At 41.9% G+C, this 23146-nt stretch overlaps 1 protein-coding gene across 1 annotated transcript in view; it reads left to right on the top strand.

Annotated features, from left to right (window-relative positions):
• LOC146205979 (low-density lipoprotein receptor-related protein-like) overlaps window positions 1-23146 on the top strand; it is a 58243-nt gene continuing 35097 nt past the window's right edge. The window contains exons 1-12 of the mRNA XM_084590634.1: window positions 1-318; window positions 1419-1553; window positions 5458-5661; window positions 10200-10401; window positions 14114-14290; window positions 15746-15890; window positions 15987-16086; window positions 16249-16377; window positions 16796-16899; window positions 17101-17218; window positions 18130-18322; window positions 21542-21675. Of these exons, the coding sequence (XP_084446760.1) occupies window positions 231-318; window positions 1419-1553; window positions 5458-5661; window positions 10200-10401; window positions 14114-14290; window positions 15746-15890; window positions 15987-16086; window positions 16249-16377; window positions 16796-16899; window positions 17101-17218; window positions 18130-18322; window positions 21542-21675 (1729 nt within the window). The 5' untranslated portion in view covers window positions 1-230. The remainder of the gene's footprint in view (window positions 319-1418; window positions 1554-5457; window positions 5662-10199; window positions 10402-14113; window positions 14291-15745; window positions 15891-15986; window positions 16087-16248; window positions 16378-16795; window positions 16900-17100; window positions 17219-18129; window positions 18323-21541; window positions 21676-23146) is intronic.

The raw sequence follows: 23146 nt of genomic DNA on the forward strand, positions 1-23146 counted from the left end.
GTCCTGTCTAGGTGCTGGGAGAGGGCCCTTCGCCGGTTCGCGGCTTCGTCTGCCTCTTCGCCTCGTCTGCGCAGCGCTTTACATTGCGCTTTATTTACGATTTTACCGCTTTCTAATGCGGCACACCACCTTAATAGCAATACTATGACGATTGGTGCACCTCATCGCTTGCCTGGGCTGTTTAAAGTTCACCTCCCCGCTTTCTGTTCAATAATTTCCTAACCTCTGACATGCTACCTGCATGCCTCTTAGTTCATCTACTCCCGTCTCTATTTTCTTTTACCCTAGGCATTGCGGAATCTCTTCAAGCTGGTATCGGTAAGTGTGCCTTACACCTCAAAGTGGAGCCCGATTTAGTTCAACGCACTAGTGCAGTGTGAATGCGTTGCCGGCGTGCGCCTTGCGCTCGTCGTAACTCTAGTCGTAGCCTAGCCTGGCTGGAAGGGCGACACAGGGTCAGGTATTTCCGTTGCACGGAATCCTACTCGGGACTCTAGTTTACTAGCGGCTAAAACTTATAATTCCGGCAACATTTGGTTTCTAGTCATGAAAACCTTGTCCACTACTAAAAGCAGTTCGCGTTTATTTTACGGGAAAGGAGCAACAAGCGCAGCGTTGCAGAAGGTTGCCTACGTGACCTGCCGTGCGCATGTGAACTTTGTTCATCTTTGTCTTTTGTTGGCTGGCAAAGTATGCATTGTTTTTGTTCTTCCAAGTTTTCCTGAATTTTGTTTGCGCGCGTGCAGCTTGGCTGAAAACAGCTAGGAGGAAAGTCTTTAACCTTGATATCTTGATCAGAATCATTTTCAGCCTAAAATATATATATATATTGCAAAGTTCGGTGACCATTTAAGGTCGCTTTACCTATGGGGTCATTATTGACGAAAATAAAAAATTCTTTTTTGCCTGCTTTTCGATGTGAAACGTTAGTTTAGCCTCTCGCTGCTTATGCGGGTCAGAATGCGCCGCTCGCTGGCCTGCCGTGGCGGCCCAATTTGAATGCAGACGATGTTAACACCTGCGTTATTAGGTGTCGACGCATTTAGGACTCCCAGGTGGTCTGGAACTGGAGCTTCAGCCATAAATGTGACATGAAACATTGGCTCGCTTGCTTTATGATGCATCTCACTGCCCAAGTGATATATGTTATTGTATATCGACACATTGAATAAAATTCCCCACCTGGTTATCAAAACTGGTGACCTTGATGTTCCAGCTGAAGAGCATCGGATTTCGTTTTCAAGTGTGACATTACGCACTACTTTGCAGCTCTTGGTTCTTTCTCATATGAAAGAGTGCTGACAGGCAGGTGTTGTGCAACTACCTACTCATATTTAGAATTTAGCAGTGTCAGATGATGGCGAATGTTTAGAGCCATGATTCATAATTTAAAGCTTTCTTTTGTCATTTGCTTCTAGGCGAATCTCCATGCAATGAATGGGGCCGCTGTGCCCAGACATGCATTCAAGATTGGAAGAATAGGTCACAAATTGTATGTGGTTGTGTTGAGGGCTTTCGCCTCGACTCTAACAGAGTTTCTTGTCTTCCGCTAGGTAAGCCACTTTTAGCATCATTATATCCAAGTGCATTGCTACTAAATGGAATGTTTTTCTCTGAGGCCCTGAAAAAAAAAAAAGAACCACTGAAAAAGTGCCTTGGAAATTCTGCCTCTCTTGAACAGTTTTCAGTAAGGCAGATTACTCATTGGCATCCACCGAAGTGCAGCCATATGGCTTTACAGGAATTTCAGAAACTTCATAGTTTAAGAAGAATTCGTCGTGGTCAGGGGTTCAAAACTGGGACCACTGCCTTTCCACGGCAGTCGCTTTGCCAGCTTAGCCAACCAGGAAGGTGTTAGCAGGTGGTAATTTATCAATAACTCAACAAAGTTTAGGGGAATCAAAGTTTGGGGAAGGTAGAGTAGAATTTGTGATACTGGAGTGATAACTCATTGGCATCCAATGAATAGCTTTCAAGCGTCCATCTATTGGTGGGCATGACTCTTGGCTACAAGCACCCATGGAGGCTCATGAGGATGATGGTTGCAGTGCCTCTTATTTTCTGTTCGTTTTGGATCCCTGTTAGAGAATTTATATTCCCTAAAGGGGAAGTATGGCCCATCCTTTGCACAAGCCTACTGGGTCTGAAAATTGGGCATGTTGCCACAAATTGGGCATGAGCTCCACTACTGGACTGAATGATGCTAGCGTCGACATAGGGAAGCAAATAGGATCACGTAACTCCTCAGGCACTCGTGTGAACTTTTTTTAGTATCTAAATTTCACGATTTTCTGTACAGTTTTTCTTGTTATAGCGAGTGCCAGCATCGCACAATTTGACCTTGCATCTTTGCTGGGGTTGCCGCATTTTGTTTAAGCTGTTGCATGGCCTGTTACTGCTCTGTACCTCAATGCCAGATGTATGGAACAGTGCACAATATAAGCTCCCATTTTTACCTGAAATGTGAGCTCAGAGAAGCTTAATTAATCAAGCTGCAAATGGGTAAAGAAAAGAGTGGTCATTCTCATCAGGCCAGGTCTCATTTTTTTTTTCTCTCTCTCAATGAAGGCGTTGATATCCGACAACAAAAGTTTCACTGAAACTAACAGATTCTGCCATCACGTGCAACAGTTTGTATGATGAGTCACCTTTGGCAGCTTCAGCATAACAAAATAGTAAGTTCAGATGATGGAGAAGTAAATAAACATCTAGTCATATTATACTTACTTATATAGCTATTCAGCAGAGGGGCTTTAAATGCTGATTAAGGCTGCCTTTCTCTATATGATAATTGTAGTATGTTCCCTTGGGATGTTGCAGTGTTCCAGAAGGATAGTAGAGCAGGTGTACTTTAAATGGAGACTACCATTAGTGGTGATGGGCCTACAGATGTTGCCTCCCAGCATCAAGAAATCAATTGACTATCATATTCAAACACTAATAGCTGGTTGTCATTAAGAATTTACTGAGCATTAATATAAGTATGTTATCAGATTTTCTATTTCATGCATTCCTTATAAGACTGATTTTCTATTAGTTTTCTGTAAGCATATGGGCTACTAAAGTTTTCACTATTGGTGTGTTTCGAGTGGTGTGTTTAAGGGAACAGTGACCATGTCTTTAATTACAGGAATATATAGGTATAAAGACATGACAGTGGTAGATGTGGGCAAGTTTGTAACGCATGCAGCTGGAGCCTTGTCTGAAGCTTTTGTGATGAGTGAGAGGCGTATCCAGTAATCTGTATAAATTACTGTGTGCACGCTGCTGGTTTTCTTGTATAGTTCATTATGTTTAGGTAATAACAAGTTCTTTGGTGGTAGACATAGGCACTCCAAAATGGGGAAGAGGTGACTTACTCCCTACCCCTGTAGAATTTCAAATAATTAATGGGTGTGTTCAGATAACAACAGTAATCAAGGTACCATTTTTGAGTGAAATCTTTATCTGTGATGGGCAAATGTTTCAATGCAAACAAATGGTCCTTGGTTCTTGAAGACGTGCTGTAGTTTCCTTGGAAAGAAATCATGTATCACAAAAGGTGAAAAATGCAGTTTTTGCTATTTTAAGAAGTTACTTGTTTGGAGCCCTTCTACTTGCTCACTGAAATTTTGTGGTACGCAATTTTTACTCACTAAATCTATGCAACTTTTGTTTTTAGAAAAGCTACAGAAAATGATTTTTGTTGCCCTAGTTCTTTAGCAAAAAATCGTAAACATTGCTCCAGGGGCGATGCACTGCAAAAAAATCAATTTTCATCCCTACATTCCATCTTGATGCATTGAGGTGTTACCGCTGGGCCATTTTCCCTGTATTGTGCAGGTCATGTTCTTCATTTCAGGCACAGTTTAGCTCTAGAGCAGTGTTTTCTACAGCCCATTTAAAAAGCAGCCGAAATTCATAAACATAAAAAAATGGACAACTTTGATTCCAATTTAAAGAAAAACATCATCTTTGATTTTTATTAAAATTTCTCCCAACAATCTTCAGTACTCTTTGAATATATTAGCCTCTAAAAATAAGTTGCATTATGTTGTTTATAAAAATACATATAAATATGAGCTCATACATTTAAAAAAAGTCAACTTCAGCCCCATATTCTGGCACGATGCACTGAGATATTGCCACTTAAGATCTTTCCCTGTATTTTGCAGGTTCTGTTCATTATTGCAGGTAAAATTTGTAGCTCTAAATTAGATTCTTTCTCCATACTGCTTCAAAATCGACCAACATTGATAAAAAAAAAATGACAACTTTGATTTGAATTAAAAAGAAACACCATTCTCGATTTTTGTTAAAATTGCCCAAAAACAACCCTCAGTGCTCGCAGGAATTCCATTTTAAATCACTGATTAGTCAGTAGTTCATTTGTTGAAAATATTTGCCAACACTGAAAAAAGTCCACAAAATTTCAAGAAATAAAAATGAAAGCTACAGTCTGTACTTATTCCTGTATTTTGAGTTATTTCCTTCCCTCACACATTTATATCGTGCTGTCTTCAAGTTTTTCGATAAATGGTGTTAGGGAATGGAATGTGCCGTCTCACTTTGTTGAGCACAAACCAGTGTGTCATTTCATGCATACTTGAACATGCTGTGAAAGGGCCACCTCATGACTCCATACATTTGGGACTCCTCTTCAGTGGCCTTGTCCTGGGCCTGATATCCTCCTCTCTATTTAATGTCTCATGCTAATTTTTTGTTCCAGCCATTGATTAATGCATATAAAAAATCATGCCGTGCAAAGTAACTTCAGGATGCAAATGGATGCCATCACTTGCAAGAATAAGGGAGCCGAAATAATGCATGTCCAGGATTGCATAAAGGTTTATTCAGCTGGATTTTTAAAGTTGTAAAACCTTGGCTAATTTGAGAGTGCCTGGCCAACAGTGACTGCTCTTCAGAAGAGGCAGAAAGCAAGGGGCCCATGTAATGATGTCTGGTCACATAAAGAATCCCAGGCGGTCGATAATTCCATAGCCCCCATTATGGCACCCCTCATATCCAGAGTTTCATTGTGATTTTAAACTGTATAGATTATTTTTAGGAGCAAGTCACTAATATCAGCTTAGGCTGGGAATTGATCTGCTGCAAGTGTCAGTTAGAGGCTCTAAAAAGGAGAAACAGGACTGTAAATCTTCTTGCATATTCAGCCAAAACCTCTTTCTCATTTGCCCGACTGCATCTGCCTACTGTCTGTGCACCTGTCTATGCTCCATTTTGCACGTGGGTTGTGAGTTGTTGGGGGGCTTCTCTGTTTCAGGTGTTACCATTACAGTCAGGTGTGTAAATATGTTTTCGCCACATATGACAGCATCAGGTTTCCTTGTGCAAGATATGAAGGCCTGCTTCAGAATGCTGTCTTTCCCAACAGTATACAGTTTGAAACGGGCATGAAATAGTGCATGTGCCTGTATTCTGCCTTGTGTAGAGAAACCACTTGCTCCATTTTTTCAGATCCATTATCATCATACCTCTTGATAACTACTAATGCTGGCATCCAACAGTCCTTTGTGGAATCAAAAGGCAAGAGCCAATTTTTATACAATAGCAACACCCTTGCGGTAGCAGTGGACTTTCTGTTAAGTGGCTCAACGACTACTGTATTTTGGAGCGACATAAACACTGATCAAATCAACGCTGGAGAAGTTGTAGCAGGAAGTGAGTATCTTCAGTACTTCTCTTGTGTATAATTAGCTTTTTGTTCGCAATTTGTGATAATGATTTTGTTTAATTCTACATTTTCTCTAAAAATGTTTCGTTTCTGGGCATGGCCTTCCAGAATATTTTTTTCATGCACTTGCTATGACAAGTGTAGTGAATGCAACAGAGGGAAAAAGCCAGTTTTTTTCTCTCTGTCTCTTCTCTGTTTGGTGCTGTGGAGTGGGGAAATGTTTCTAGCCATTGTTTGAAAACTAATTGTGCTCTGCTTTGGTATACTTCTGCTAGGCTACCTGACTCTTCAGTATTATGTCTACTGTAGTTCCTGCACTCCTTTCGGCTTATCCCAGTTGTCAGCAGCTGTGGTGTTTCTGTTCAGTGTTATGTCTACGGTAGTTCTCCCATCCTTTCTGGCTTCCTCCCCTGTTGTCAGAAGCTATGGTTTTGGTTGCCGAGTGCAGAGTTCGCAGAGTTCGTGGAGGGGTTTATAAATACAAAAGTGTAACAGATGTTTGCTAAACAACTGCAGGGTGAATGAAATAATCTATAACTCTCCACCATGTCCTGCCTCTGTCGTAGACCATATACTTCTCGTAATGCTTCATGGACACCTTTTTGGTGATTTTTTTAATTTTTGTGCCAAATGCACCTGAGGGACCTCTTGGCCCCTTACAATTCCTTCTACAAAATTTGTGGCTTTTAATTGAACTGCCAGAAGCGATTTTCCTTAATATCTTTGAGCAAAAAAATTTTCATGTGGCAATCAGAATTTTTCAGATAAGTGCCAAAATATATCGCAATAAAATTTTACGAAAAATCAGATACTTTACTTTTGTGCTTCAAGCATTTTATAAATAATGCATAATAATGCTGCATTTTTGTATTCAGTTCAGTTCAGTCGTTCAGTCGTGTCCGACTCTTCGTGACCCTATGGACCATATCACTCCACGCTTTCTGGTCTCTCACTGTCTTCCTATAACTATCTTTTTTGTATTACACAGCTATAAATTTGCAATAAAAATTCTTTGTGCTCTTTTAGTTCATAATGGCAGTAATTGCTCTTTGAACATCCATCCAAGAGCAGCCAAATGACTGCAGAGTAGAAGTAGCTTAGAACCAGGACAAATATTTCTTTGACGATGAAGTTTCTCAGAAAGCTGTGTAGCTTTCTTTTGCAAGTTGTGTAGGAGTTCTTGGTTGGATGCTAATGGATAATTACTCCCTTCACGAATCTACTCTACCTTGAGAGATTTCCCACATAATCTTAGTCCAGAAAGCACCATTTTTACTATCTTCAAACACCACTGTGCAGAATTCATGTGCAATATAAAATTGTTTAGTGGCTCTTTGTAACACCTCTTTTTCATTAAAAATTTCAAACTAAAATACAACAAAGTACATTTTTAAAAATGTCCAAGTTAAAGAAGTGTGTTGCTGTGTTCCTGACCACAAATTTTACACAAAGGTGTTTTTTAGTGACAATATAAAAGGTGGCAGCATTGATAGCTAGACTTACTGTAATTTTGCTCAGCGATTTTTGTCGGGAGTATTTTTCATTTTAAGTGGGATTTTTTTTTTTACATTGACCGTCACACTATTCGCCATCGTTGCCCTGTAGTGCCATTTCATTGCAGAATACTCGCAAGTCATTGCTTAAAATGTCATATTCCATGTACCCATGTGTTCAGACATCTGTGTTCCTTCACCATAAGCTTAGTAATGGCATCGGTGTATGAGCAGGAATGTGCGGGAGCAGTATCAGGAGACTCAGGGGAGCATTCAGAAGACAATTCGTATAAGCTCGCAAATTTTGTATGGCAGCTGTTTGTCAATTAAAACCTTTGTAAAGCCCTTGTCTACTGTTGGAAGCGTGCCATGCAAGACAACCATCACTAGCAGTGCAGTGCTCAATGCAAAAAATGTCCACTAAAAATTGCGAAGCAAAATTGCAATGAAACTAGCTATCAGTCAGGCCAGATTTGTTGCTAGGAGCACACCTCTATGAAATATATGGCTCAGAAATGACAGGGTATGTTTTTGTAACTGTGGCATTTTATTTCTGAAGTGTATTGTTTTGTATTCTCGCCTAAATTTTTAATGAGATAGTGCATGTTTTAGAGAGCCGACTAGCAATTTTATACTGCTCATGAATACTGTGTTGGGGCTCTTAAATAATAATTAAAATTATGCTTCTTCATTCGAAGTTTGTGAACTAAACCAGCACAAAAAAAAATTGCAAATTCTTTGCTGTGTGATACAAAAACTTAATGCACATGCATTGTTTACAAAGTTTGTAGCATAAAAGTAAATATTCTATTTTTTGTAAAATTTTTGATGACACATGCTTTTGAACTCTTCTAAAAAAGTCATTACAGGAAAATAGTTTTCCCAAAAGATAGTGGGGGAAATTGGTTTTGATGGCTCAGTAAAGAGCCACATATTTTATGAGAAAAAGAGTCTAGTGCTAACTTTGGTGTAATTAATGGGAATGGAATAACTCGTTTAAGATTTGCACTATTTGAAAACGGAAAAAGTCCTAACCCCAGAGCTCGGTGAAGTTGCCGAGGCGGCTTGCTACAGTAAACCCTTATTAATCACCCCCTTATTTTCTTTGCTCATATCATATGGTGCTGCACAAAAATTCTCAAGTAACTCGGTTCTTTTTGTCTTTGACATGTTGATTTACTTGTTAAAGTTAGTTGCTTGGAATAACAAAAAATGGTGCACAGTGATGGGTACTTTTTCACCATCAGTAAGTTGCACTGGTAAAAAAATCGAGATGAAAACCACGGCTTATAGACAAGAAAATATGGTATATATCTGCGGAAATTTTTTTTCTACACAAAAACATTTTTGGCTTCTCCAAAACCTGCTCTGATGTGACTTTAGCCAGTCATATTACTGAAAATTTTACTACAGCAAATCTAAAGTTGAGGAAGCCCTTTGTCAATATATATATATATATATATATATATATATATATATATATATTTTTTATAGCACTGAAGGGCAACGGGCAGAGCCTACGCTGCATTAAAGGCCGATTCACACGACAGACCATTGGTCCGTGGACCACATATTACGTGGTCGATTCATCACGGAGGGGGTGACCCCAACAATACCCCAGCCATTGTTCAGGACATTCCACTATGCTCCCACTCAAGTCGACCGCGTTTACATGCTTTCTGTAGTGGGGTCGGGCCGAGTCAAACCACCCCTGCACCGGAGTTTGGTTCGACCACTCGACCTGGCCCGCCAGTGTTTACATCCCTCACTGGATGGAAAGGAAAGGGCAGAGTGAAAACGTTGCAGAAACATACCCTCTCGTAAATACCCCCCGATTCTGGGTGTTTGTACTGCCACCCTCGTAATATTCCTGAACTGCGACATTATTATTGCACATACATTTCATAGATGGCACTACATTTGTCGCAGGTGGCTCTACTATCCCACTATTATTTGTTTTTTGTACACTTTGTAGTTGATAATTGTTACCAGTTGAATAAAGGAAGGAAAGCCCGAAACTATAACAGAAAAAATCATGCCATGGAGCATTTCAATCGTGCTTAAAAAATTTCATGAAGAGCTTGCGCGCTTCAAGCTAACCATGAAAACATTAGCTGAAATCACCCTGACTGTGCACATTCTTCGAGAGTCGTAGAGAAAAACCGATGCTTATCCTCTGACAGTGAAGTGTAAAGTTTTTCCACACGAAACCTCAGCACCGCTAAAAGCTTATTACTTGAACAGTTAAGCATTTTTTTTTAACCATTTTACAAAAAAAGCTAACTTTGATCACAAATAACTTTTAAACTAAATGAAGCAGACAGCTGATATTTTCAGAAAAAACCAAACCCTTCAAGTCCTCCAACTGTGCAAAAAATCTCCGCAGCAGAATGCACATCTTGAAAGTTATTGTATATATATACAATTACCTGTTTTATACACTTTTCAAAGGCGCGTGGCTAATAAACTAAGCAATACACCCTAATAAAAATGCTTAACTTTGTTCATTAACATCTAATCTCTAAACATCTCTAACGGTTTTTTCTAAGTGCGAAATGTTTTGCACAATTTTGCATTTTCTGAGAAGTAGAGCTGAAAAGCCGTTCCTTACCTTCGCGTTTTTCTTTACAGCTTAAACATATTTATAGCTATTTATAAACCAAATGCACCATTCGAAAGCAGAGAAAATAAGCGTTACAAAGATATTAAAACCACATTTATAAACTAAACGAGTGAGGTGCAGTAGACGTATGAATATAACCAAAAATGTCGTCTCTTCACCGCTGGAGTGAGACCGCCACCTTAACTCACTGCAGAAATGATCATTAATAATTGCCTGTGCCAGCTACTTTTATTCTGAGCCCTTCGCCACCCTCTCCCTTCATCTCACTCTTTTTCTGAAGAATTATTTGAAAATTTCTCTAAATGTTTTACTTTCAGTGCAGGTTATTTCAGATCTACATATGTTTTCTGTTGCTTTCTTATTCTTGCCCAGTGTACTACATGGTTGGGAACTGTTTATTATTGCTCAGGGCTTGAAAATGTGCGCTCCATCGTGACGGGGGGTCTGGAGTCAGTGGAAGGCTTGGCCGTGGACTGGATCACGTGCAATCTCTACTGGGTGGAGAGCAGGCACCAAGAAATAGAAGTTTCAAGGTGCGACGGTTCCATGCGGGCATCAATTGTGGGAGATGTCCGCCACCCTAGAGGCTTAGCGCTGGATCCGCGAGTTGGGTAAGTCATATGCATTACCTGAAAGCGAGCACAGTGCACATTTTTATGTGCCAACTACTTCAACTCCTAGCAGCTGTAGCACTTTTAATGATTCAGGTGCAGAAATGAGAAAAGGTCATCATTGTTTTGTCTATCTCCTAGCTGTCCATTTCATAGTTGGGATCATGGCAGCAAACATAGAACTGAAGCTGCCTGTTTCATTATGAATTTGCCTACATTTGCTTGCATGGTGTCATTCTTACCAACTGTGGTGTGTCGAGCTTTGACTATGTTTTATTTTTTCACCATCGTATTACTCTTGCGATCATTGGGATTGCTAGAAAGGTTGAATTCCAATTTCTTGCGACATGAAGCCTGATATGCAACAGATACAGCACTTTGAGAATATAACATGAGAAGGGGGCACATTGTGGGTCCGTGTCCCTTCTCATATTATGGTTTCTTTTATATATAACCTGAATTTTACACATTTAAAGTTATGCTCCTTGAATGTTCCAATTGAGGTACACTAATGAAGCTTATGTCTGGGAGTGCTAAAAAAGGTAAAGGCAATTAACACTGGGCTAACACGTAACGAGGACCATTAGTTTTAGATAAAAAGGGCTGTCAGCGAAGAATATGGTCCTGGAAATTAGTGTAAAGGCTTGACATCATCTGCAGAGGGTGCTAGCAGCTAGCACAGAATTCTCCATGTCTTTGGTTGTGTGCTTGGGTGTTGCAACAAACCATGGCATACAATTCCTTAACCCTTTCGCTGTCGGGCGTTTCTGGCCATGATGCACTCCCAGTGTCGGCTTGGTTTCAGGGAACGAGCATAGCGATTTATTTTTTATTATGATTGCTATACAAATAACATAGTCAATGGAATATGCACATTTCAGTGTTCTGCAGGTGTTGTTAATTAACATCATCATCATTATCAGCCTGATTATAAATTGGATAAATGAGGATAATATAAAAAAAAACTGCTCGATACTTCTTGACAGACCGAATCCGAGCTCGACTCGTATTTATAATCAAAAGAGCCATTGCTCCAGTCCGCAGTCGAAGGTCCCGCATGGTAACCGTGCGCACAGAGGGCGCACTTTCGGTGGCCCGCACAACGGAGATAAATGGCACATTGTTAAATCAAGATGACAGAGGGAGATGGAAAGAGGCTAAAACAACCTCCTTTGCTGCTGCTAGCCGTAAGCAAGGGCGTGGCAAGAGAGAGTGAAAGCAGCAATTGAGTCGTGTCGGCCTATTGGAGAGGCAATGGCGCGAGCCCCTGAACGTGACGCGTGTAGCAGACACACCAACAGAATAAAAATAAAACCTGCAAACCTGCGACAGATGGCAAAACAACCCTTGGACCCGTAACCGCATGCATGCGCCATGAAATGCGCGCACCGCATGATCGCTTAGTGCGATAGAGTAACGCGCGCGGAGCGACTGCGCCCCCCACCAAAGGTGGCGGGGGTGGACGCGGTCGCTTCATACTCTTTAGTATATACGTACCAACACACTGCAGAGCGAAAATACGAATTTGTAAAAATATTTGACAGATGGCGCAGCCTGTCCAAGCGTGCCAGTTTCGCGCTCAGGCGCGAAGTTTTGAATGCATGATAGAGAATGTACCGGTACGTCGGTGACACTGTGGGGGGGCAACATTCGTGATGGCTTAAGGGTTAAAGAGTTGGTCCACGTGGCGCGAGTGTCTTTCATGTCTCGTCGTTGATCATTTCTGCCCGATATGGGAACGCATATGAGTCAGTGGATACTCCCGTGAACTGCGTGGAAATAGAAAAGGAGCGGACTTTATCAAAACACTGGCTCTCATGACTACGGGAGCTCCGTTGTAGTTTGCAGTGTACAGGACCACTGCCGTATGTTAACTTCACCATATTGAGGCCTGCCTTACACCTGGCCTAAGTTTTGTGATGGGTGAAGAAATTAAAGCCTACATATCTATGATAGCTTTTAACCTTTTACATGCGAGCGAGTCCAAAAGCTTTGTTTGAGGGTGTCGATGGTTGGCGCGACGTATCTATTAGCTTAGCTAGCTCAAATTACCACCTCTCTCAGCTCTCGTGCAATTTTGACTGACACAGATTTCTATCATCACAATTGGACATTCAGAAACATTCACTTTGAGTGTTAGGTAATGGCACAAGCAGTCTTCAAGGGCTCTTTTAAGAGTGAGCAATTTTCTTTCTTTTTTTTTTTTTTTTTTTTTTTTTTTATGCTAGAGATCTGGTCGTATTCTTCCAGTAGCAATGTCCACAAGCTGACAAGGAGGCCATTTTAGCATTGCTTAATATTTGGCATGTCACGAGTTTGCAACCTTGTGCACGTAATGGTAATTAGACGAGATGTTTTTAATGGCAGTAGTTACAGTTGAATTAAAACTTCTTGTTGGCAGCTCACATTAAACTGTGATGGCCTTAGAAATGTGTGGATATTGTCTTCCTTATGCGCTGTAAGCTGAAATGCACAGTATAATACAGTAGAACCTCGGTGATACGAATGGTCACAAAAATATTCATATCATCAAAACAAAAATAAGTATGCAGAAGCATAAGAAAGGCAGTCGCGCTGTCATAGCTCGCCACTCGCGACGTCGGACAGCGCGGGTCGCGTGCCTCCGCGGACTTCTTGCGGCGCGTAAAGCACGACAAGAGACAGCGACACGACAGTCGCGTGGCGCCGCAGACTGCTCGCGATGTGTTCAGCGCGACTAGCGGTCACGAAGTCTACAATGTTCGGCCTGTGCGCGCCCACCGCATGCACCGCTGACTACTAATCACGGCCGCGCGGCGCTGCAAACCTTTCGCAGCGTGGAAAACGATCGCGGTGCCAGCGATGTGTGGTCCGCCCTACTTCTCGCGGCACGTACAGCATGAATGGGGATGGTGACATGCGGGTAGCGCGGCCGCGCGGCGCCGAAAACTGTTCGCGGTCGCTATCGCGGAGTCAGCGATCTCCAGTCCATGCGCACCGGTTGCGTACGCCGCCGTTAGCTACGGCGGTTGCGACGGATGTGGTTTGTGGGCCACGCGCTGCTGAAGGCCTTTCGCGGCGTGAGCCCGACAGAAAATCGCGACGTCGGCGAGGTGCGGACCACACGTCACTGCAATCTGCTCGTGATGCATACATACAGCGCGGCTGGCAATCGCGGAATCAACGATGTGTGGGCAGTGCGTATTGCTCAAGGTTGCAGTCGCAGTTTGTGCGTTCGTATCATCCGTAGTGGCGCGGCAGAGTGTTCGGGCCATCCTAAATTTTGCCCATTGTACACAATGCACTCTGGCCAGGGAATTTCATGAATTCGTATCAACCAGATCCGTATCGCCGAGATTTTACTATAATAGTATACAGCACATTGCCAGTATGCTGTTCTTGTCTCAGGTGCTTGCAAAGCCAAGCTGTGAATCTATCTCGGTCACTTTTCACTTACCGTTTTTATTGAGAGTTTCAGTTGCTGATCTTGCAAAGTGCATGACGCCTGCCTGGCAGCTTCATGTTTCCTTCTGCACTGTGCTGTGCATTTTTTCCTTGGCATAACACATTTTCTTCTGTAAATGTTCATTTACTTTGTCAGTCCGTATTTTTTTTTTTTTTTTTTCATATTTGTCTTAAAGCTTCTTATATGTTTAGAGCAGAAGGTTTTTTGTTGCAGCCCTACAACTAAAGAGGTAATCAGTGTGAGCAATTGCCTTTGTTTTGTATGCAGCTTCCTCTTCTGGACTGACTGGGATGATGAAAACCCACGAATCGAGCGAAGCTATCTAGATGGGAGCTCCAGAAAGGTCATAGTTAATGTGGAAGAGTACAGCAACCTGCCAAAATCTTTACCCAATGGAATCACCCTGGATTATGCTGTGCATAGAGTATACTGGATTGATGCTGGGTAAGTTTTAACATATCATTGCTTTATGATAGAAATCTGAATTGAAGTTTGTGGGCCGTAACAAATACAGTAAATGTCCATGAAGACAAACTTGGTTAAGATGAATTCTCAGATGAATGAACAGTGGAAGTCTATTTGGTTGATTTTCTATAGGACTCGATGTAAAAACATCCAAATTAAGGTGAACTAATCCTTGTGTTTTTCGGTTAAGATGATCTTTTGCAGTGACTATAAACCATGGTGAACCAGCGTAACTGCACTCATGGGGCTTCACTGTGGTGCTGTCAAGGAGAGAAAAAGATATATATGCATTCTACTCAAGAATGTGCACTGCACCCCCCCCCCCCCCCCCTCTACCTTTAAGATGACTTCCATGCACCTTCATGCTAAACTGCAGGAAAACAGTCTTGGGGGTGCACACTTTCTTGCTGGTGCAAAAAAGATAGGGCACCATCACCTCTGCTCTGGCACAGAGACCTTAGATGTTAAAATTTTGCCATTGCATGCACATCACATGTCATCGCGTTGTCTTCCACATACTAAAGGCGCTCATGCAGAATGTGCACCCACTCGTTGACTTTGGGCTTAAATAAAACCTCAGGGGTGGCATTTTAAACTTGCGTGGCATTGCAAAATTGGTTATCGCGACAGATATCCATATGTCGGCGCTGCAAGCATTGCCTGCAAGATACGGAAAAGCACATACCGGTAGTATGACTGCTAGTGGAGTGGGTAACAGTTATACTGTGGCACGAGGAAGATCAGAGGAATACTCACAACTACCCTGCTGAGTCTAAGTGCTTGGAGCAGGATGAAAAGCCAAGTCAGAAGAAAACTAAGGAGGTCCTTCGAAGAAAAAAAAGTTTAAAGAGTCGCTTCAATGGAACAAGAAAAAAAAAAAAGGCCCAGCCAGGCAATCTGGGAACACATTTTCTTTTTTGACCTATTTTCTGGACAAGGGACGAGTGTGCACGCCAAGGACAGAACAGGGAATGACTCTAGGAATCTCTTTCGTGCGCCATTCCTTGGTGTGCACCCCACTTTTGCGTCTGCTTCACTTATCACTATCACTTCTCGATGCTGTGTGGCACTACCTCACTACAAATTCACTCACAGAAGTACTGGCTGCTGCTATGAGGCACTGAGAAGAAAAACCATGTCATTTTCGAGTAGGATAATGTGGGCTTGTTTCATGCTGTGTCTTCAGCTCAATTCATACAAAGTGCAGTAAATGCTCTATTTTCAATTATCCCATTTCTCAAAGGCTGGTCCATTTCTCAATAAAACATAAGGCTAGCTCATTTAGATGCTAATAAAATTGCTTGCTTACAGAGCATGGTTAAGGGCAGAATTTTCATTTTTCTTTATTTATTTTTTTTCAAGCACATTGTGCTGATGGATGGTTTTTTGAGTGCACAGACTTTGAGATATCTAATTTATTCTAATTTATTTCAGATCTGGCTCAATTCACACTGTAAAGTATGATGGATCTGGTCACCAAAAAATCCTCCATTTGTCAAAATTTGAAAAGCCCTTCTCTATGGATGTGTTAGGTGACTATTTTTACTGGACAGACATTAGCTACTCGAGTATATTTAAGGCAAGTGTTTCTTTGTTTATTTTTGCTAAGGTTTGTGCACAAATAAGGCACAGGTGATTGGCTGAATGCATTGCTCATTTCCTTCTTCGTTTTCAGGCCCATCGGTTTTCACTTAATGCGTCTCAGGAAGTGGTACTCCGCTCTAATAACAGTCTTTATCAGGCTTCTATTGTTCATCCATCTAGACATCCAACATGTAAGTAGATATTACAGCCACCTTTGAGCTTTGTAATACATAATCTAGTGAAATAAAACCTTGAGCTCATGTGTATCTGTTATTTTTATTGTTAAAGATAAAGTGGTATAACTAGTATAATTTATCTTTTTTGTGTAACCAGAGACTAATCATTTGTTTTAGACAATGCAACAAACTACTGTGCCTACAAGAATGGCTTCTGCAGTCACCTATGTGTTCTGGGAAATGGACAGCCCTTGTGTATGTGTCCATATGGTCTACAACTTGGCCCTGACAAGAAAACTTGTGAAGGTAAAATTGTGTGCTTCTGAGACTCCATTACAAATATACTGCTGTTTGTGTGACAAAATGGCATAAGCAGAAAATCTTTGGCAAATTTAACAAAATTTCAAGTGCCATAGCTATGCATAGGGTATGAGGCATGCCATAGTGGAGGGCTCTGGATTAGCTTAAACCACCTTGTGTTCTTTAAACTTTTGATATGTTAATGTGCAATTTTATTTGTTCTTTTTTTTTTTTTTCCTTTTTTTGTTCATCGTAACATTTCCGCTGCGTTTGGGAATACAATGCACAAACGTACGCCTAGCCCAAAATACGAATAGCCCAAAAGCCACCGAGCCACTGCCGGCAAAGACGTTTATGTTGGCGATTTGGCAGAACTGGCAGTAACAATTGTTTCCTTCTTTTTCTATCTCATCTTTTTTACCAGCTCATGGACCATTGATTATTTATGCCACAAAAGACACAAATGTTGCTTATTTTGCGCTTGCAAGTGATCCATCTCAATGGATTTACCCTCCTCTGAAGCTGCACGTAAGTACGGCTGTGCTATTTAATTATGCTTTGGCATGGGTATAAATATGTAGACTTTATTTGGTAAGCGGATAATTTTTATTTATAGTTGAATTGCATGCTGTTCTGTTGCGTGCGCCTGTTCGTGTGTTTTCTGAATGTATCTCCAACATATCAGGGAGTATTCACAGTTACTTGACAAACTTATAATTACCATTGCAGGCAGCTGCATTTGCCTTAACCTATGACAGCAGAAATGAAGTTTTGTATTGGATTGAAGGAAGAGCAATAAAAAAGCATGTGCTCAAGACCTACACTACAGAGGTTTTTGCAGAATTCGGTGAGCCATTTTTCTCAAATTTTGTCAGCATTTTAAATGGCCTTTAAACGTGAAAAGTGAACTATACATTCATATTAGCACAGATTAAATGCTGGTTGGTAGTTACTGAAAGGTTTTAATGTTTACACTATGATTGTAGCTACTTCTGTTTTTAAACTGGCTTCAGTGATGTTACATATCGATAAAAGCTACATTATATTTGTCAAAAATAATGACTTCAAGGGGCTTTATTTTAACTTTTGCAAGTGTGGCTTCTGTAATATCTATCAATGTCTGTCTTTTGTAGGGGTGTAGAGGAGTTTCTTTTCATGTCTAGAGATTTTGAACACTGACATTGTATCGTGAGCCACATAGTACGACCTAGAAGCAAGCCCCTTGGGCTGTGTACTTGTTAACAAAACATGTACGGACAGCTGCAATGTGAAGGTGTTTACACCTGGAACGGAACTACTGATGCACTTTTCTACAACATTGAAGTTGCGCGCTGTTGCGGAATGTTTTTGCACCTCCTCATGTAAGTTGACGGCTCACTTAAGTACTGATGAGAATGGTTTCAAGGCTCCCTTGAAGAAGAGATGCATGATACCTTTGCACAGCAGCGGCGGCAGCAATTACCATAGTCTTTGAATGCTTGAAGCTAATGAACGCAGGTCTTTTTGCAGGAACATAATTCTGCGTTTCATTAATTTCTGAGTTTATAACCAGATTTGCACCTCACCTTGACGGTGGTTGTTTGTGTATTAGTGTTGTTTGATCAAGTGGGTCTATATGGGGGTAAATATGGCAACTTGAAACTGAGCAGATGGCACTGCAGATGCTTGCATCTTCAAAGGTGCTGTAAATCCAAGCTCGAGCAGCAAGGACCATGTAACGTCATAGTGTCTTAATATGTACGCTTTCTTTTTTAACAGGATCCCTGGTGAAGTTGACTGCACTGTCGTTTGACTGCTTGTCTGGCAATCTGTACGTCGGGAACTCCGTGCAGCTTAACAGCGAAATTCGCAGCCAGATCTCAGTGTGTGCAACAGGCGGCCGGTACTGCAGCAACCTCATCTGGGATTCTGTGCGGCACGTCAGTGGTCTTTCCGTGGATGCTGTGAACAGGTTTGCAGCTTTTGTTGATAAAAGAACTGCTTTTGCGTTGTATTGCCAATTCTGGCCTGCAACGATTCTATAATACTTTTCAAAACCTTTTGCGCTGAGAAGCCATGCTCTGTATCGGCCTTCTCCTAGTATTATATTTTTTTACCACAGGTTTCTGCAGTGGTGCAGATTTTGCCGTATTATACTGTATTTCCCCTTCATTGTAAGCTTGCCTTAGCAGGAAGTTTTGCTGAGAAGTGTATTTTCTAAACTAGTCAAGTCGAAGACCATTGAATTTTCTATTAGAAAATGTGGAATATTTGCACGCCGTTGCTCAAAGTACTGTGGATAAGAGGAAGACTGAGGTTTGAGACATGCGTGAATTGTTTCCTAGGGAACCCAAAAGGCATCCAAAGGAACCCAGTTTGATTGTTTCGATACAGCTATGGCCTCAAATGAAACATTTAGCACAAAATGAGCCATATGGTCCTGGTGAATTGCCTTTTCTTTCTGCACAGTTGTAAAGGATATCCTGCAAACAGTTTCGTACGTGCTTGTGGCCTCATGAATTAAAGCAGTGGGAGAGATTATTGTGAATGGAGAAGACAAAAAGTTGGCTTTTTGACTCATGTTCCTGCAGTCATGGATGTTGGGTTGATGCACCCTCCAGCTCCAAAATAATAAGTGCAGTTTTAATTTTATCGCGTTTTTCTCAGCAGCAGTGTTCTTCACATGCATAGGATCTATACATCACATCATGTGCTGATGTTGCTTGCACCTGGCCTGAACAAGACATACCCTTAGCTGCGAGTGGGAAGCTTTTGATCCATGTTTGCTCTCTTTACTCGCTGGTTGCATGAGGCTTAAAAATTCCTAAATGTGCAGGCAGTATGTTCTGAATTGTGCTTTGCGACTGCAGTCTTTTGCTTGTTTCGACTTCCAGTTACACAATTCTTTAAAATGAGTTGGATGAAACGAGATATTTGGGTGTGTTTAGTAGGAAAATACGAGCTACTGTTGAACTGAGTATTCATGCTAAACGGTGAAATAGTTGCCTTGTTACAGTCTGACATAGACATCCTCTAGCTTCATTGCATTCAAACAGCTAGGTATCACTGGTAAAAAATTGTTAAGGTGTGTGTGCATCCACTAATGCACTGCTGACCTAGTCCTAGTCCTCGCCACCATTTCAGAAGTCACTATGATGCTCTTCTAACACACGTTCAATGTACCCAACACAGTGGCCCAGTGCTGGCAGCATTTTGCTACCAAGCCCAGCGTCATGAGACTGAATGTGACGGTTGCATTTTGATGGAACTGCAGAAACTGTCATGTGCAGTGCAGTGTCGGTGCATGCTAAATAAAGAATGCCAGGTAGTAAAATTGACTTGGAGCCTTCCACTACAACATCTCTCTGAACCGAGGTGCAGCATTAGGATTTTAAACCTAGCATACCTACCTTTCTGATGCGACTGCTATGGATGTTGGGCTGGACAGAAATGGCGGGTGTGAGAACTGTCAGTGCTGTGTGGAGCACGGGTTCTTTGCTTACGTTTTTCAATGAAACCGGCAGATGCCCTTGCCTGCACCTCCGAACTTGCCTCTCGAGGAGGGGGGCTCTAACCACTACATGTTGAAAATATTTGGAGAAGTTATACAGAGTCTCGTAATTTGATGAATTAGCAAAGGTGTAGTTATAGTTAACCAGCAATCGTGGTATCACCTTATGGTATTTGTGGTAATATTGTTATGTAGCAGACCCATAGAACTAGTCCTTGTGTGTGTTGCAAGTCAAATTTAAGACGTGGGCCTTATAGTTTGAAAATAATTTTTATAACATGCTCCTTGTGACTACTCGCAGCCAACTAGGGTGGCACCTCATAGTGCATTCGTAGCCTCCCCTTCCCATTGATGTCATCTGGGTGTAGACTAAAGTGTGCTCTCTCATTAAGTGCTACCAAGTGAAATGGGCAGGATGAGGCACAGTGGGGCACCAGTGCAACCTGTTTTCTCTCTCCCCCCCCCCCCCCCCCCTTTTTTTTTTTTTTTTTTTTTTGTGCATGCTCTGATTTTGGGGAAGGGGGAAGAAGAGCACCATGTTTTATCACAGATACGTATTGTTACATGGTGGTAAAGCTTGCCTAAAATTTTCTGCATTGCAGAGAGGAGTCATGAAACACTGACTGTTCTTGCACATGTTCTAATTTTAATAAATAGCCTAGTAAATTACAAGGTGTAAAAATATGTGGGCTACATTGTTTGACAACTCTGCATTATCATCATTAGTTAATTAAAAATGAACTTCATTTTGGCATGAAGAATAATCAAGACAATGGGCCCTCATATAAAAATATCCACTCTAAAAGTTTTTTTTTATGAATAGACACAAAGGAAGTGTGTCTGGCTTTAGAAAACCAGAAATAAAGGGATGTGAAGGAAGTGGCTGTTTTCCGCAGACACCCTTCATGCCTTCTTCTTGAGACACTCTACAAACCTGATTAACATTCGTTAGTAAGAGGTTATTTAAAGGAAGTCCACAGCTTGTGTTTTATTCATCTTGCAGTGCTATAAACTGTACAAAATGTCTAGCAAAGTTATCGCAGTGAAGTCAAAAACTTGGAAGACAAATTTGAAACGTATCAAACTCTGGGTGCTTTTGATGTTATTAGTACCGCAAAATTGAGCTGTGTCCTTCAGAACAGTGTTGTGAAGGTTCAAGCACCATCACAAAATATGTAGTAAAAGAGAGGGCACATAGGACAGTGCTTGTTCTGTAGACTTCTGTTTGACCCACCACATGGTTTAGTGGCATTTGGATGCTGATCTCTAGGTTGCATGATGATCTTGGCTACAGTGGCCATGTTTTCGATAGAGGCATATTTATGCTATGCCTTCATCGAAAACATGGCCACCGCCTGAGAGCTATGTGATCTCAGTGCACGTTATGGAGTTGCAGGTGATCTAAACTAATCCAGAGCACTCTGCTATGGCATCCCTCATTGCCCATGCATTGTAACAGGACATCTAAGCCCACAATAATGCATAATTTATTCCTTTCGTCTACTCTTTGCCCTGGTGCCTGAACATGCATTACCATCTCTACCGCTTCACTCTGTTTTGCTTCAATTTTCCTGGAGGCAATTCGCAAGGGATTTAAGTTACATTGGGTAGTATGTGCATGGGATATACTTTTGCAGTGTAATATAAAGAGAAATAAAATAGTAGTATGTATGTCTCTAGGCTTGTCTTCTGGATGGAACGGGAGCGGGCTTCTGCTGACCAGGACTTGATGACAGTGAAAGCAGCACACCTTAATGGCTCTGTTTCATGGACACTACATACATGGAATAGCCCCACGAATGCTCCAGTGAGAGGTAATATTTGGGGGTGGAACCTCCCTTCAGTTTGGTTCTTCCAATGCCTGTAACCATGTACGGCTGCTTGCACCGGTTCCTGCTGACTGTGGCAGCAGCTCTGTACGTTAGTATTGATTCAAGAACATAACCATAATTTTTGCCTTGTGTGTGAGGCGTGCGGTTATTGTCACACCTTTAAAAGGACTAAAAAACGAATAGGGGGGGGGATTAAGTATGGCTCGAAATTAGCTGTATGAGTGCAAGCTCTTCTAAGCATGGTTTAGCAAGGTTGTGCACGGTTTGACTACAGTCGTGCCCCATTAATATGACCCCCGTTAATATGGACGACCCGAATTATGGACAGTTTTTCTGGGGACGAAACCTTTTCAGTGTATTTATGCCTCGTTAATATGGAAACTCACTGTCCGGACAATGGACAGGGGAAAAATGCACGCGCCCCACTTGGGCCCATGTATTTTTGTCTCGTTAATATGGACAGTGCTTGAAAAAAAAATCAGAGGAGTCCGAACGCAAGTTAAAGAAGGGCGCGCCGCCCGCGAACCTACGCGACAGCCGATGCGGCGGGATGCCTGAACGAGTCCTGTGGGGTTGGAAAGAACCAAAGCGGGTGTGTTGCCGTTCTAAGGGAAGAGGGAGGGGCGGGGGGAGAAGAATGTACTCGGCAAACCGAGGGTCAGCGTAAGAAAGACCCCGAAAGGGGGTAACCAGCAGATTTCTGGGTGCAGCGGAAGTGCCGCCGCAGTCGGGGAAAACAGCAACATGTGGTTGCAATAAATTCTGCTGAACGTGAACAGAGAGGCCGGTAAAAGCATAAGAAATGACAGGAAGAAAGACAAATGCCTACAGTGGCGGTGGGAACTGAAGTTTTCTTTCCCAAAGCGCAATGTGTGTTCCATGAAGCCGTTAACGCTTTTCGGTGAGAGTTAAGGCACACTCACAAAGTAGAGCGACAAAAGAAAGGCGACGTACAAACACGCAACCGGGACCGGGCATCCTGTCCTGGACGCGCTTCTCTCTCATGCTCCTGGTTTTCGTCCCTGTTGCGCTGCCGAACTGCCAAACTTTGCACACTAGGCGGTTCGGTCCGTATGTTGGCTTCGCTTTGAGTCAGCGATGTGGCCTTGACAAGGTCTGAGCTCTTCGTAGTCTGCTAGCAGTCGTTCTAAACTGTAATTCAGCTTGCAGTGTTTGTTTTATGGTAACACATAAAAACAGCGCCAAGAAGATGGGATGTTCGATAGCCCTCTGCATAGCAGCTTGCCAACTTGACTCCCTCGCTTTCTTACAGAAACAGTACAAGGCAAAAAAAAGAAAGAATCAGAAGAACGGAAAGGCAGAAAGGTTAACTAGGCAAAAAAGTACACAGAATCAGGAGCCTGTAGCCCTCAACTTGAGTCTGGCTTTTGGCATGGCGGGAGTTAAACGCAAAAGAACAGAGCTGAACGTAGGCGCGAAGAAATCTGTGAAT

This window comes from Amblyomma maculatum, chromosome 1, assembly GCF_055883805.1.
Source record: "Amblyomma maculatum isolate TAMU_Amacu chromosome 1, ASM5588380v1, whole genome shotgun sequence".
Classification (NCBI taxonomy): domain Eukaryota; kingdom Metazoa; phylum Arthropoda; class Arachnida; order Ixodida; family Ixodidae; genus Amblyomma; species Amblyomma maculatum.